The sequence below is a fragment of the Cryptomeria japonica genome, chromosome 1 (assembly GCF_030272615.1).
Source record: "Cryptomeria japonica chromosome 1, Sugi_1.0, whole genome shotgun sequence".
Taxonomy (NCBI): Eukaryota; Viridiplantae; Streptophyta; class Pinopsida; order Cupressales; family Cupressaceae; genus Cryptomeria; species Cryptomeria japonica.
In genome coordinates this window covers 140,680,129-140,695,216 of record NC_081405.1, presented here as the reverse complement: position 1 = coordinate 140,695,216, position 15,088 = coordinate 140,680,129, and the positions used below count along the sequence as shown (strand labels likewise).

The 15,088-nt window shown below is 35.7% G+C and overlaps 1 protein-coding gene across 5 annotated transcripts in view; it reads left to right on the top strand.

Moving 5' to 3' along the window:
* The window catches only part of LOC131027680 (calcineurin B-like protein 7), a 124,124-nt gene extending 110,457 nt beyond the window's left edge, over nucleotides 1-13,667 (top strand). For all 5 annotated transcript variants that reach the window (XM_057957771.2, XM_057957765.2, XM_057957789.2 and 2 more), the window contains 3 exons: nucleotides 11,308-11,388; nucleotides 11,513-11,625; nucleotides 13,141-13,667. In XM_057957771.2, coding sequence (XP_057813754.2) covers nucleotides 11,308-11,388; nucleotides 11,513-11,625; nucleotides 13,141-13,216 — 270 coding nt within the window. In that variant the 3' untranslated portion in view covers nucleotides 13,217-13,667. The remainder of the gene's footprint in view (nucleotides 1-11,307; nucleotides 11,389-11,512; nucleotides 11,626-13,140) is intronic.
* Nucleotides 13,668-15,088: the final 1,421 nt, after the last annotated feature.

Below are 15,088 nucleotides of genomic sequence, written 5' to 3'. Positions count from 1 at the left end.
TCCTGAGTAGCCATATCCATTTGGTTTCATCTTTCCTGGTGGCTTCCCTAGAACCTGAGTTTGTGCTTGCATGCACGTCTCACTTTGATAAGGAGACTAGAACAATCAGAGTTGATGATGGGAATGCCATTATCAGGTTGGATGCAAAGACTATTGATAAGATTTTCAAAGTCCCCGCAGCTCCTGTGTATGTAGGCATCACAATGAAAAGTGCCTTGTATCATTACGATCAGAGAAGGTCAGATTGCATCAGGCATATTAATGCTAAGTGGTTGAAGACTCCCAAGACTTGCTTTTCCAGATGGCCCAAGATGTATCGTTGTAACTTCATTGAAGAAGTTCGTGACATGATCACCCTTCTCAGCAGGATAATGGGTTTGAAGCACTCTAATGTGTTTGAGATCTGGATGTACAAATATATTGTGATCATGTGGAAGGGGCAATCTCATATTTTCTGGGGAGAGATCAACAACGACAACTTGTGTGAGCAGTTGTTACAAGTTCCCAATACCCTCACCTTCTATATGAATTCATACTTGGTGTATATTGCAGTGTCACTCAGATAGTTTCTTGGTCTTTCTACCAAGGGTGACAAATTGTTGGTGCCAGTATGGAAATATTATGATCAACTGACTCTGAGGCCCAGCAGAATTCATTATAGAAGAGTGTAGGATGCGTTCTTTGGACACTTCATGTGTCTCTTTGACAAGACCCTCAAGAATAGAAGAGTTTTTGAGGCAACCTGGAAGAAGGTAAATGAGTATGGCTTCTTGTTTCTGTAGTTCTCAACTTTCACCTACATGAGAGTTGGATGCTTTGAAGACCAACCGTACATGCTGCCAAGGTACCTGTTGTGACGTTTTCACACATCGCCCCATTACAAATGGGGAGCCGTGTTTTTTGCTTTTTAGGGTTTGTTCTTTGGGTTTTTTTAGGGTTTTGTTAGTTAGCCTTTGCATTTTGAGTGCTGTCGGGGAGATCAATAGGATAGCAAATTTGGGCTAGGTTTGATGTCCTGATCCTGAAATTTGGCTAAGTCTGGAATGTCCTAATCCTGAATTTGACTAAGTCTGGAAATTGAAAAACCTCAAAAAACTAGATTTTGCAATATAACTTCTGGAGGTCTGAAACCACTCTCAAACATCCTGAAAGTATATATGGAATATAACTTAAAGTATAAGAAAGAAGAAACATAGAAGGAAATGTTATATTCCATAAAAATTGTCCTGATAGAGAGTCTCAAAAGTCAAATTTCGCTCATGTCCCTCACCAAGGGACCAGAGTGAAAATGCTTAGTGGAGTCATTTCTGACCTTGTTTGGACGAATTGAGACATCAAAGGCATGGTGAAGGACGAAATGAGCATGATAGAGCATCCAGACTTGATCAAAAACAATGAAATGATGAAGTTTTTGCCTAGAAGGTCAAATTCGCTCCTGTCCCTCACTGAAGGACCAGAGCGATTTTCTTTATATGCACAATTTTAGACCTTTTTTTTGGACATTAACTTTTATTCATAGTATTAAGTAAGATGATATCTTCCTTAGCCAAGACATTTTTTGATGAAAATTGTAACGATTTGGCCTAGAGAGCAAATTTCGCTCCTGTCCCTCAGTGAAGGACCGGAGCTTAAAATCAAATATTGCTTTGTCCTTGCAGGATTTTAATGACTTGACGATTTGAAGAGGTCCAAGGAGATGCATTTTACCAAATGAATATAACTTGAAGTGCCGTCGTGAAGAAAAATGAACCAAAATGCAAAAATCGCTCCTGTCCCTCAGTCAGGGACCAGGGCGAAGTCTATTGTATCTCCCGTCCCTCTCCCAGGGACCAGAGCGAAATTCTTCATAAGGCACGTTCTGGGCAAAGATCAAGCAAGTCTTAAGTTCGAAGGCAAGAAAGGAGGTGAGTTGAACCCGTTCATGCGATACAACTTGCCAACCATAAGTTGGGTATCAATATTCCTTCACACAATCCATTGCAGATTGATCGGTACTCTTTGAACACTTCAGTAAGAGCCAAAGCAATGGAAACTGAACTTCAGGAGATTAAGTTGAAGAAGTTCGTAGCAAAGAAGGATTTTGATTATTGAGGAATGAAGGACAAGATCAAAAGGGCCTTTACCCATTTCCATTGTCTAGAGGATATTTGGGTTGATCTTCGCACTAAAGAAGAAATTAGGATGGATTGCAGCCGGCTCACTTTGGAGCAAATTGTTGATCTTGATTTGACTAGGATTCCGGAAGGCATGGTAGATGATGGAAAGATCCTTGATCTGGGGTACTGTTGTGACGTTTTCACACATCGCCCCATTGCAAATGGGGACCCATGTTTTTTGCTCGTTTTGTTCGTTTTCGCTTTGCTTTTTCTAGGGTTTTGTTAGTTTGTTAGTTGTCTGGATTTAGGGTCAAGCCTTAGGGTTCTAATTACCGTCTTTTCGGACCAAAATCCAGTCGTTTTTGAGGGCTTTTGAGTTTCCTTTTCTAGAATGCAAATTTTGAATGAAATGAATTCGCCAGGATGGTCTAATTTTCAATTGGAATGTTGATGCAGAGCTTAAATTTGTCTAAGTGTTGAAGATGAAATGTGAATTTTTGTCCAATTGAATATTTTTGACCAAATTTTGACTTTTTTGAATTTTGATCCTAGGCATTTCAAATGATTTGTTTTCGCCTTGTGAAGTGATAAAATGTGTAAAATCATGATATTTTGGCCTGTAGGAGCAAAATCGCTCCTGTCCCTCAGTGAAGGACGGGAGCTCGTTTTCAAATATCTTACTATTCTTGCAGGGTCAGGATGAATTACGAATTGGAAGTGATGGAGAAAGGCGAGATCTTTCCATTGAATATAAATTGAAGATTTTCATGAACACAGAAATGCCTCCAGGGGAAAAATCGCTCCTATCCCTCAGTGAAGGACCGGAGCTACAAATCCAATTTTGCTTTGTCCTTGCAAGATTTTAACGTCTTGACGATGTGAAAAGGTCCAGAGAGGTGCATTTTATCAAATGAATATAACTTGAAGCGTCGCCCAGGGGATCACATAGGATAGCAAGTCCGGCCTGAGTGAGGTCCTGATCCTGAAATTTGGCTAAGTCTGGAATGTCCTGATCCTGAAATTTGACTAAGTCTGGAAACTGAAAAACCTCCAAAAACTAGATTTTGCAATATAACTCCTGGAGGTCTGAAACCACTCTCAAACATCCTGAAAGTATATATGGAATATAACTTAAAGTATAAGAAAGAAGAAATGTTTCTTCTTTCTTATACTTAAATGTTATATTCCATTAAAATTGTCCTGATCGAGAGTGCGAAAAGTCAAATTTCGCTCGTGTCCTTCTCCAAGGGTCCAGAGCGAAAAGCGCTCCTGTCCCTCTCCAAGGGACGAAGGCGAATCGCTCGTGTCCCTCACCAAGGGACCAGAGCGAAAATGCTTAGTTGAGCCATTCCTGACCTTGTTTGGACGAATCGAGACATCAAAGGCATGGTGAAGGACGAAATGAGCATGATAGGGCATCCAGACTTGATCAAAACAATAAAATGCTTAAGTTCGCTCCTGTCCCTCAGGAAGGGACCAGAGCGATTTTTGTTGTAGATGATTTTCTCGCCAAATTTCAACCGATCTCAAGGCATGAATGAATGAAAGGAGGCATTGCGAATCCGTTGAATATAATTTTCGAAGGTGATGAAGTGAAATGAGGCCCACAAGAGCAAAATCGCTCCTGTCCCTCTCCAAGGGACCAGGGCGAGGTACCTTGTAGCTCTCGTCCCTCTCCCAGGGACCAGAGCGATTTCCTTCATTAGACAGAATCCAGGCAAATGTCAAGACAAGTGTACGTTCAAAGGCAAGGAAGAACATGAGATGGACGCATTGAATACAAAATGAAGATTTTTTGGACGTCCACAAAGGTCCTAAATGTCTAGTTCGCTCCTGTCCCTCAGGAAGGGACCAGAGCGATTTTTGATATAATTGATTTTCTTGCAAAGTTACAAACAATGTCGAGGCATGAACGAATGGAGCGAAGAAAGACGAATCCGTTGAATATAGACTTGGAACCTGACAAAGTGAGATAAAGGCTAAAAAAGGAGGATCGCTCCTGTCCCTCTCCAAGGGACCAGGGCGATACAATGGTGATGTTACTTCCTATGCAAGTTCAAGGTCGATCCAAGTCAAGACAAGGTGGCGAGGGACATTTCAAGGCGTCTTTAGCAAGCACAAACATTAAAAGGTCGTCACAATGATGAAATTCGCATCCTAGGACATAGATCGCTCCTGTCCCTCTCCAAGGGACCAGGGCGATGTTGGATGCATTGGTCATTTTGTGCAAGATTTACGTAAGAACAAGATTTCATAAGGTAATGCAAGGTCTAAGGCATCGTTTGAAGATAACATACAAGAGTTTTGAACGTCCAAACATTGCTAATCAAGGTAAAAAGCTCACATCGCTCCTGTCCTTTGGACAAGGACCAGGGCGATCCTATCAAGAGCACTCATATTCCTTCAAGATCAAAGCAAGGTGAGGTTAAGCGAGGCAAGGGACGACGTTTGGAGGACATCACAATGAAGATCGAAGATAAAAGGATGCATATTGAACGTGGAAATTTGAAGATCGCTCCTGTCCTTTGGACAAGGACCAGGGCGATGAACATCCAAAGACACTCATGAACGCATGCAAGGCAATCAAATTCGAAGAGCTCATCATGATGATTAATGTTGAACGTGGAGATGAAGGAGTTGAACGTGAAAAATGCAAAAATCAAGACAAAATCATGGATCGCTCCTGTCCCTCAGTCAGGGACCAGGGCGATGAGGTACGTATCTTCTCACTTTTTCATTTTGGCGCTTAAAACACATTTTTTAAATTTATTTAAATGCTAGAAAAAAATCGATATTTAATTAAAAGCATTTAAATAGCGCATGGTATGTATTTATTAATTATTTTTTGCCTTTGTAAAAAATCGAAATTTATTAATTAAAAATAAAGGCATTTAATAATTAATTATTAATTTAATAAAAATCAAAAGGGAGCGCTTGGGTTTATTTTGTCAAGGTTGGCCTTTATTATTTATTTAAAAATCGTTTTAATTGCTATATTTTGCAAAAAGTCGGCCTAAGGTCAATATGAAGGTGAGCGCCTATAAAGGAAGGTGTTTATTTCATTTTCACATCATCATTTATCATCTCTCATATGCAACTTGGAGAAGGCAAAAGAGGAGCGAATTTCATACAAAGGAAGGGCGAAATTATCATTCAAGAAGAGGAGCGAATTCAATCAAAGGTGGTGCGAAACTACTATCCAAAGGAAAGGCGAACTTGAAGATCCATTTGAGCGAATTGTCAAAGAGGCAAGACTTGAAGAGGAAATCACGTCCAAGACTTGAAGGGTGGCGAAGTTGATAAGAGGAACGTTCTTTTGAAGATCACATCAAGACTATCGAATTTCAAATTTTGCCTAGGCGAATTCCTTTATTTTGCATTTTAGAGTTAAGCTCTCAAAGAGGTATGACGATATGGATTTATTGTTTTGATTTTGAACGTTGATCGTCATTGCCTTAATTTTGAAATTTTGTTTTTCCTTAGCTCAGTCTTTTTTAGGAAATGATTAATAAAGGACTTATCATTAAGTTTCCTAAAATTTGCTCTCTAATTTATGTTATGTATTGCAAAATCATGTTACTAATTTTGAAATGATTGTGCAGGCATCAAATGGAGATCTCTTCAAGGAAAATCAAGCCGGAGCCAGGACGGTCTTCGCCAGGACAGTCTTAGCCAGGACATGGGCGACCTCTTTCAATCCAGCGTTCCAAGGCGAGGTACATCATCTTCCTGCACATCAAGGACACAAGGAGTTAGAACAAGGGCTCGTTGAAGAAGCAAAATAGATCCAGAGGAATTAATTAAAGCAAGTTTCTCAACAACATCAAGATGAATATCTACCAAGTTACAAGTGTTAGATGAGGTGGCGTCCTAGTCATCATTTCTCCAGTCAGTGTGTTCCACCTCAGCATGACCAGATTCAATGTACTTAACTCATGGAAGGTGGCACAAACTCCGATGTACCTACCCTGGCTATCCATTGGTCAATTTTTCTAAAAGGGACATGTGTCCAAGCAATACAATTTTATCATTGGTCAAACATTAAATGTTATGTAATGGTTGTAACAAACCCTAATTAGGGTTTTTCATTGTTGAATCTTGGCCATTGATCTTGAATTGATCTAAGCCATCAAATTGTATTGTGGGCACTATATAAGCCCAAACATTTCATTTGTAAAGGAATAATTTTAGATGATTAGAGAGAGTTGTAAATAGTTGGAAGAGTTAGAATATAGTTGATAGAATTGCAATTAGAGTAGAATAGGAGGACAAGGCAAGAAATTGTTGCCATTGATTGTAAACAAACTCCATTTTCATTGAAGTAATGGTGAAATATGTCGTTTTTCTTGCAATTTGCATGGTTTCTTGTTGAGTCTTCAATCTTAGATGGTAGATGATTAGATGAATGGAGGAAATGTGATTGATTGATGGTGGAATTCGTACATCCATACTACTAGCAGTTTGTTGATTGCAGACTTGCCTTGCGTAGTCAATTGGAATCATTCAGCCTAAGCTCAATTTCAATTTGTTGCCTCTTCATTGATATGCATCAACTTGGATGGTATCTATGCCTGCGGTGATAATTTGAACATCATAAAGCTCCCCTTAGAAGATTGCACTAGTCTTGTGTAGATGTTCCATTGATGTCAAAACAAGATCTAGTTAGAGTTTCATCAAAAGGTCAAGTCGTTGCTCCTACATTCTTAGTATTAGGATTAGATCCTCTCTTCGCCCTTATCCTTTTTCCATTTTTTTAATCTAAGTTAGTCAGAGCCTGTGTCCAGCAAAGCAGATCGGAAGTTCAATGTAAGTCCCCTTGTGATTCCAGCAAATCACATCATACCACTGGAGCTTATCCACACGTAGAGACCCTACATCAAAGAACCTTGGAGTCTACCTAACTGATCCTTCATGCGAATCTTCAGCAGTTAGAGGCTTTATTCAAGAGAGGATAAGATACCCTTAGGTATTTTATTCTGTGTATGATGGTGTACAAAATACACGTCAACAGGTACATAGAACAAAGAGTTATTGAAGCCCTTCTTCCTTCTCCCCAATGGTCAAAGAAGGAATGCGACTCTATATTTGATAGATTTCAGCCCATTCTCACGATCACCAATGCTTGGCTGAAAAACAATAATGTCAAAACTATCAAGATAAAAAGTGGAGCAGAAGTTGATTCAACTGGACCTGCTGGACGAAGATCCGAGGTCAGGATTAAGTCTAAAGAAGGTTCTTCTTCTTCCGACACAAGAATCAAGCTAAGGGTCAGTAGGGCTTTGGTTATGCCTCTGCCAAAAGTGTCACTAAAAGGAAAGGAGAAACCAAAAGTGCAAATATAGGTTATTAATGTTGACAATGATACTCGTGAGGAGAACATAGCAAGATCACCTCCTTCTGTAGGTTCGGAGTCTCCTCATACAACCCTTCCCCAATTATCATTGTATGTACCCATGTCCCCAATTGATATGGATGTGGATTCTTTCTCTACCGCTCATGTGGAAATTGTGGAACCAAGAACATTTGCCTATACTAGCATGGAAATACTTGTTGAGACCTCTCACAGTGGCTTGGAGAATGTTTTTGATGTGAATCCCTCATATGCTATCTTGTCCGATGTTTTTCTTCCAGAGATCGATACTTCTGTAATGAGTTTTGATAAGTTCATGACGAAAGCAAGTAATGAATTACTACCTGAGCAAAGGATCGTCACTATCCAGACAAAAGCTTCTCCTCAAGTCACAACTATGGTACAGGTAGAGCCTATTTCTTTAGAAACCACAGTTGCTGTCTCTGACGTGAACTCATTAGAACTACCCCCTTGGTTGAGTTCAATCACAGCTAAGAGGAAGAAGCAGGAGATCTCTCTTGATATATTTGATTTCCGGCAGGTTGCAAAACTCGAGCCCAAAACCACGAAGAAAGAAAAGATAGTTTCGTTGGTGGTAGTGGACAAGAATAAAATGAAATATGTAGAAGTGGCAGAGCCTCTAGTTGAGAAACCACTAGAAGAGATGCAATTGTCAGATTACAGGCTCACCAGGATAGAACTTGGGAAACAGACACATTCTGGTCTCAAGCATGATGCTCAAGATTCTGTTGCTTCTCTGGTCTAAAGCTACGATGAGCTTAAAGAGAAAAATTCACAGCGAATCATAGTGATCCAAAAAATCACAAATTCTTCAAAGCAGGTTGATCCATTGACCTCCTCCACCTCTGAAGAATCTATCAAACAATTGGAGAAAGCTGCTCGAAAGGCTAAGGCAGTTGATTCTTGGGTAGATCAACTGATCAATCAGAGTACCCAAGTGGTGAAGAAAGCATTGCACGTTTTGAGCAATGTAAGAGCAACAAAAGTTAAGCTGAATGAGACTTTGAAATCTTTTAATCAAAGTTTGATTCCTGTGGAGAGAGACTTGAAGATCTGGCATGAAATGGATAAGATCAAACTAGAAACTTTGTGCAACAATATGGTGATACCTGGCAGAGAAAAATATATAGAATTTGATGAACTTTTGACAAACAAATCATTGGTTATCAAAGATCTCATCAAAGATGTTCAAGTTACACTCAAAATGAGTGACGAAGTCGAACAAGAGATTCTCTCCAGTTTTGACAAAGTATCTTGTAGAATCATAAGTCATGATGGAGAACTGCTCGCTGAAAATATGATTCTTGATGACTTAACGTCTAGCCTTCGCCAGGTACTAGAGTTAGAACAGTTTATTGTGGATTCGATCCATAAGTTTGTATGGTACCAAGTGTTTTTCGATAAAATGCAAATTGTTCTTGAAGAGCACAGGGAAGCAATAGTAAGATATTATGATGTTATCATAAAAACTATTGCAATTGCCAAAAATACCTTAGGTCTAGATCCTGATGAGTTGCAGAGATTCATCAACATTTTCTAGTCTTCCAAGGTCAGAGATGTAAAGGAATAAAAAGTGTCTCGTGACACTTACTCTATATTTTATGTATTTTGTTTTTGACAAGTTATATGTAAAGACAAATTTTGTAATTGCAAGTGTCACTTTCACTTGCATTCTTGTAAAATGTAATTACATGTAAAACAACTACAAGTTGAGTTAGATTAGGACTGTAGTTGGAATAAGTCATGGTGGTTGAGAGAATTTCTCAAGTAAGTTAGGATCCTCCCACTTTTATCTCAAAGCCCCTCTCCTATATATACATGAGGTTGCTCTATGTAATTTTTAATTTTTTTGGCAAGCAACTCTGTAGAATTTTGCATTTGTAAATACTTTGAGCTTTGAAGTTGTAAATTGTTTATTCTCAAGTAAATATCAAAGAGTTGGAATTTCAGACTTGTGTTGAAGCCATACTTTGTGTCCTTTGTGTTCTTATGTCATATTTATAATTATTTGAGGTTGTGGAAGGTTGTTAAGAAGAGCTTCACCCCAAAATATCTGCAGACTTTGTGTTGCAAATACCAAAGGTGGAATTAGTTTAATTTGTTGTTAGAAGTTGAGAAAAATTGCAAGACTTTGTGCTTGTAGTAATTCCCATCTATAGTAATTAAAGGTGCATCATACTTGCTGACTTTGCGCTGTCATATGCTGTACGCTGTTCTTATTGCATCATAATTGCAAACTTTGTGCTGTTATATGTTGTAAATTGCTCTCATTGCATCATTCTGAAAAGGGGTAGATAGGAATTTAGAAAATCAAGACTTTGAGCTTGATTGTTGTTTTCCCGTCCCAAAGAAAGTGACGGAAGTCTTTGTGCTTTAAGGAAACTTCACTTCCTTTCTTGGTTTCATTTTAAATTGCCGCTATTATTATCTCATAATTGTTGCTTCTTTTTTGTGAAGAGGAAAGAGCATAATCTTTTCTGAAATAGGAGAAAAGGTTGCTGTCCCATCCATTTTAGATTAAATTAGTATTAGTTAAATGTTAGAAAAGGGGGAGCCTTCCTTAAATTAGAAGAGTTTATACTCATGTGCTGTGGTCTCTCTTACTAAACTAATTGTGTCGGCATGATTGGAAGGGGGTGGAATGATTAACATATCTGATTACTCTGGGTCGATGAATGAAATGAATGCAGTAGAATGCCTATTGCCTTCAGCACCAACCTTTCCTAGAGCCAGCTGTTCACAAAAATACTTTGGAAATGACTCAGTCAAGGATATAATCCTCCTGAAGTGCAATCCTTTCTCCCTCCTTCAAGAGTGGACTTGGCAGCATTCCCCATTCTTCCTCTTACTTCTCCCAGCTCTTATGTTAATAGAGAGATTTCTAATTTTTTTACTGGCAGCGTTAGATTAAGATTTTTGAGTGCCCTTCAATGATGGTGGTCGGTCTGTTTATATATTTCCTTCCTTATGTCAAGCCATAAATGGGTGAGGACAATTTAGTTGACTGCATGAGGTGGCATAAAGAGTAGTTTAACTGGTGAAATGTGGGCAGATCTCCAAGTTTTCACTGGTGGCATGGAAGCTTTCCTTCAAAGTCTCCTTGCCCTAAGTTGCAGAAGAGTGGAAGGAGTTAGTCATATGGGCAAAATTTAACATTGAACTAAGTCTTCTCTATGCATCGTGGAAGCAACCTCCCAAGCGACTACCTGACATGGCATTAGACTCCCATATTATTCTGCCTAGTTGCAACACTTGGAGAAATTCGCTCATGGACAAGAGAATGTTTAATAATTGTTTTTGAGCGTGGGCTTTTATGCTAGCACGTGTGATGATTTAAATAACTGTTGTTTATTATTTGTTTATTTAAATTTAATCCACTTATAAAAATTCTAATATTAATGTATGCATTTTAAAGAATAAGACAAGTATTTATCAATATCAAGGAGATTGTCGTTGTGACAGTATTTATTTATGCATAATTGGTACTTCCTTTGCACATTCTCAGTGGAAGAAAAAGAGAGTTTGTTGATATTCATCAAGTTCTGTATTAAATATATACACAATGTTTATGAGACAGAGCTATGTATTGCCTCATCAATACAAATGTAAAAATGCCATAATAAGTCAGGTCCATCCTACATTTCCACAAACAAGATTTAGCATTTCCTAGGGGGATGAAAGTGAACTAATTTTTAAAACATACATCATGACTTTTCAACATTGTATGAAGATATATTGTGTCTTTAATGAATAGTTCTGCAGGTGCGTATTTGAATGTTTAGGTTGTTGTAGGTTGCATCTTTTTCACAAATTCTTTAATGTAGGCATTTATATTTGCAGCTAAAGCAGATGATAACAGCTCTGTTGAATGAATCCGATGTAAAAGTCACCGATGAAGTTCTTGAATCTATATTGGATAAGGTGGTGCTACTATATTTATCTATTTCTATGGTGACAATTTTGAAAGCTAATTTTTTTTCAAATTACTCACGTGGTTTGCATTCATTCTATGTAAATTGATATTGTTTACCTGATTGTATCACAGACATTTTCAGATGCAGATTTTCGTCATGATGGTAAAATTGATAGAGAAGAATGGAGAGAGTTTGTTGTCCGGAACCCTTCTATTTTGAAGTTCATGACTCTCCCTTATTTGAAGTAAGCAACCTTTTTGAGCAGCATGATCCTATACATCAAATTCACAACATAATTATATTTGAAGTCTGCTAAATCTCTTTGCCCACTGAGCAGAAACTCTATTAAATTCTACTAAGTGTTGTGATTTTTGGCTCTGTTATTTATTTGTTCTTATTTGCTTTCTGTTATTTGTGATTATAACTGCTCGTGCTTTCAGCTTTATTGATAAATATATTTTGAAGAATTTTTGATTTTGGGCAGACTTTTTTTGAGGTGGTTTTGATATCTTGTTAACTTCATATTTACATTGCCTGCCAATTATCTTTGGCTTCAACTTGTTAAGATGAAATTTCCCTCTTATCCAAACAAATTCCCAGTTAACTAATGGTTGTTGCATATGCTAGAAATGAAATAATACATCCAACTGACACATGGCTATTTGAAAAAGATTTGAGTAGGTGGTTAGTTACTTATTTTATACAGCCGTCCATGTTCGTTTCAAGCTAAAAGGGCAAATGCACCCTGTAAATGGGTTTGATGAAACAAATTTAGCATAACAAAAGCTAAGAATCAATAGTTGCCCAAGTTGAAAGAAGGTAGCAGCAAGCCATAGATTTTTGGCTTGGACCAGTCATAATTACTTGCATTAAGTTTCAGCTCAGTCTTATGGATGTCCCAAATGAGCTGATCACTCGTAATGGTGAGAAAGTGCAGCCCCCATAATCCAAACCTGAGACTTTCCGTATTGAATTGTTTAAGTTCTGATACATCTTGCCATCCACGGATAAAAATGCTTGAGTTTTATGATATTGAATCCTGCGAACTGGAAATTGATTCCTTCAAAATTCGATCAAGCATATCAATCTTCATGAAGCACCCTCTTAGAGATTGGTGTTTTCATCTGCTATAACTTTATTGCATTTTCTGCCAGGATGACTGATGTAGTCAATAGAAATTATTATCTATTGTGAAACACTCAAAGTTCAGTTCAGGACGAAAGGTTCAGGTGAGAGACGGAGTTTGTTTTATCTTGTTTAATGTAAACTCAAATCGACTGCATGCACTTTGCATTTTCTTGTTTGTATGTTTTGTGTGTTAAAAATTATCACTCTAAGTATCTTTAGATTTGAAGTTGTTTTCTAGAAGCATTAACTTGTTTGCATTAGATATATGTTGTGGTACTACTTGTACAGACCAATGGTATTTACTATTTTCAATTAACATTTTATTAGTATGGTTAAAACTTACGCATCTGCAGGAATATCACTACAGCATTTCAAGGTTCAGGTGAGAGACGGAGTTTGTTTTATCTTGTTTAATGTAAACTCAAATCGACTGCATGCACTTTTGCATTTTCTTGTTTGTATGTTTTGTGTGTTAAAAATTATCACTGTAAGCTATATCTCTAGATTTGAAGTTGTTTTCTAGAAGCATTAACTTGTTTGCATTAGATATATGTTGGGGTACTACTTGTACAGACCAATGGCATTCACAATTAACATTTTAATAGTATGGTTAAAACTTACTCATCTGCAGGAATATCACTATAGCATTTCCAAGCTTTATCTTCAACACTGAAGTGGATGATCCCAGTAAGTCTAATGACTTGTGAAGAATCTCTTTACAACTAAAGAAATTCTTGAGACAGCCATCCTTTGATTATTTCATTTAAATTTTCCCTAATGCGTGGCATGCTCAGAAGATATGTTTCTCAATGATGAAAGAAGTGAAGGGTAAAGGGCATTCCTTGTACTTGATCAAAACTATTTCTGAGCATCGTTGATTCAAAATGGGTTGGCCACACGCAACGAGAATAACTTCTTAACTAACTATAGTCAAGTCATTTATAGAGCTTCTGTATGTATATGCAATGTATATGCTATATGGAGCCTCTTTTTGAGTAGAAATGTATAATATGCTATGTAGTGGATAGTATTATTGTAGAATAGATGATAGATAATTTATGGTATATTACAAGATAGATAATAGTTGAGAAGAAGTTATTACTTATTTATTGATTTTTAATAGGCACAAATATGATTATATTGATTAATTGATTTAAAGATCCTTATAATGTAGTTATAAATTAGTTGAAGAGATGTAGTTATTTTACTACAAAATGAAAGTAGAGTTGATATCAAGCATAAGTTAATTTAATGAAGAGATGTAATTATTTTATTACAAAATGAAAGTAGAGTTGATATCAAACATAAGTTAATTTAATGTAGCTGAAAATATTATAAATATTTGATATAGTATTTAAACCATCATATTAACTTTGAATTATAAATATGTAATAATTATAATAATATTAATTTAAAAAAATTGTTGGTTTTGTAAAATGAAAAGTATATAATTATCAGTATTATAAATAAAACTAAAAACAAATCAAACAAATAAAATGAATTTTATACATATATGACAAATATTGAGAATGTATATAAATGAAAAAAATTATAATTTAAATATTTGAAAATTATATATTTAATAATTATATGAAAAATATATGAAATTAATGTTTGTTATATAAAATTTATGCATCGGCGTCTAACTATAAATGTATGCATAATTGTAATTGCATTAGAAAACCATTAGGTTGCTACTTGTTGGGTTCAATATGCTATAGTATTTTTTTAATTTTATGATAGACATTATATTTTGATCTTGCAATATAAATTAACTAAATATGCACATGATAATCCTAAATATATTGTACTCAAATAGTTAAATATTTAAATACATTAAATTTTAATTATAATTTAGCTACATGATAGTCCTAAGATAAAATATTTTAACTACATTAAATTCTTTTAAATTCTTTCACATAAATAAAGAATAATTATAATTATAATTTTTATTATACAATAATCTTAAGGCAAACAAAAGTAAATCTCTTGCATATTTCACAACATAAAATTTTAATATTGCACATTACTTGCTAAAAACCTAATTTATGTCTTAATCTTTATTGAATTGTCTTTATAATTATAATTAATAATAATAATTTTATATTATAATATTTAATAAATTATATAATAATTGTTATTAAAATTTTTGAAATAAAAGTTAAAGTAGATAAACTATTAAAACAAAAATAATTAATATTTATGTTTGTCATATAATTAAAATTTTAGGACATTTGATGAAAGAGATGATTGTTATAATTTTACAATAATTTAATTTTATACAATTTGTTAAAGTAAAATATATAAAAATAATTTTTTGTGTAAGGTTAGTAATGATAATAAATTTTTAATAAAAAAGCAACCTAAAAAATTGCATTGAATTTTTTTTTTTAAATTTAGAAACTTAAAAATATGCATTTTAACTTTTAAAAATTGAAAAAGAAAAGATCAAAAGAAAAAATTTCACAATTGTTTTTTTAACATTTTATATAACTTACATGTACTTTGATTATAGAGACTACTTTTGTATCTTCTAAACTAAAATGCTTTCTTAAGACATCAAGTTTTAACATGCCTTC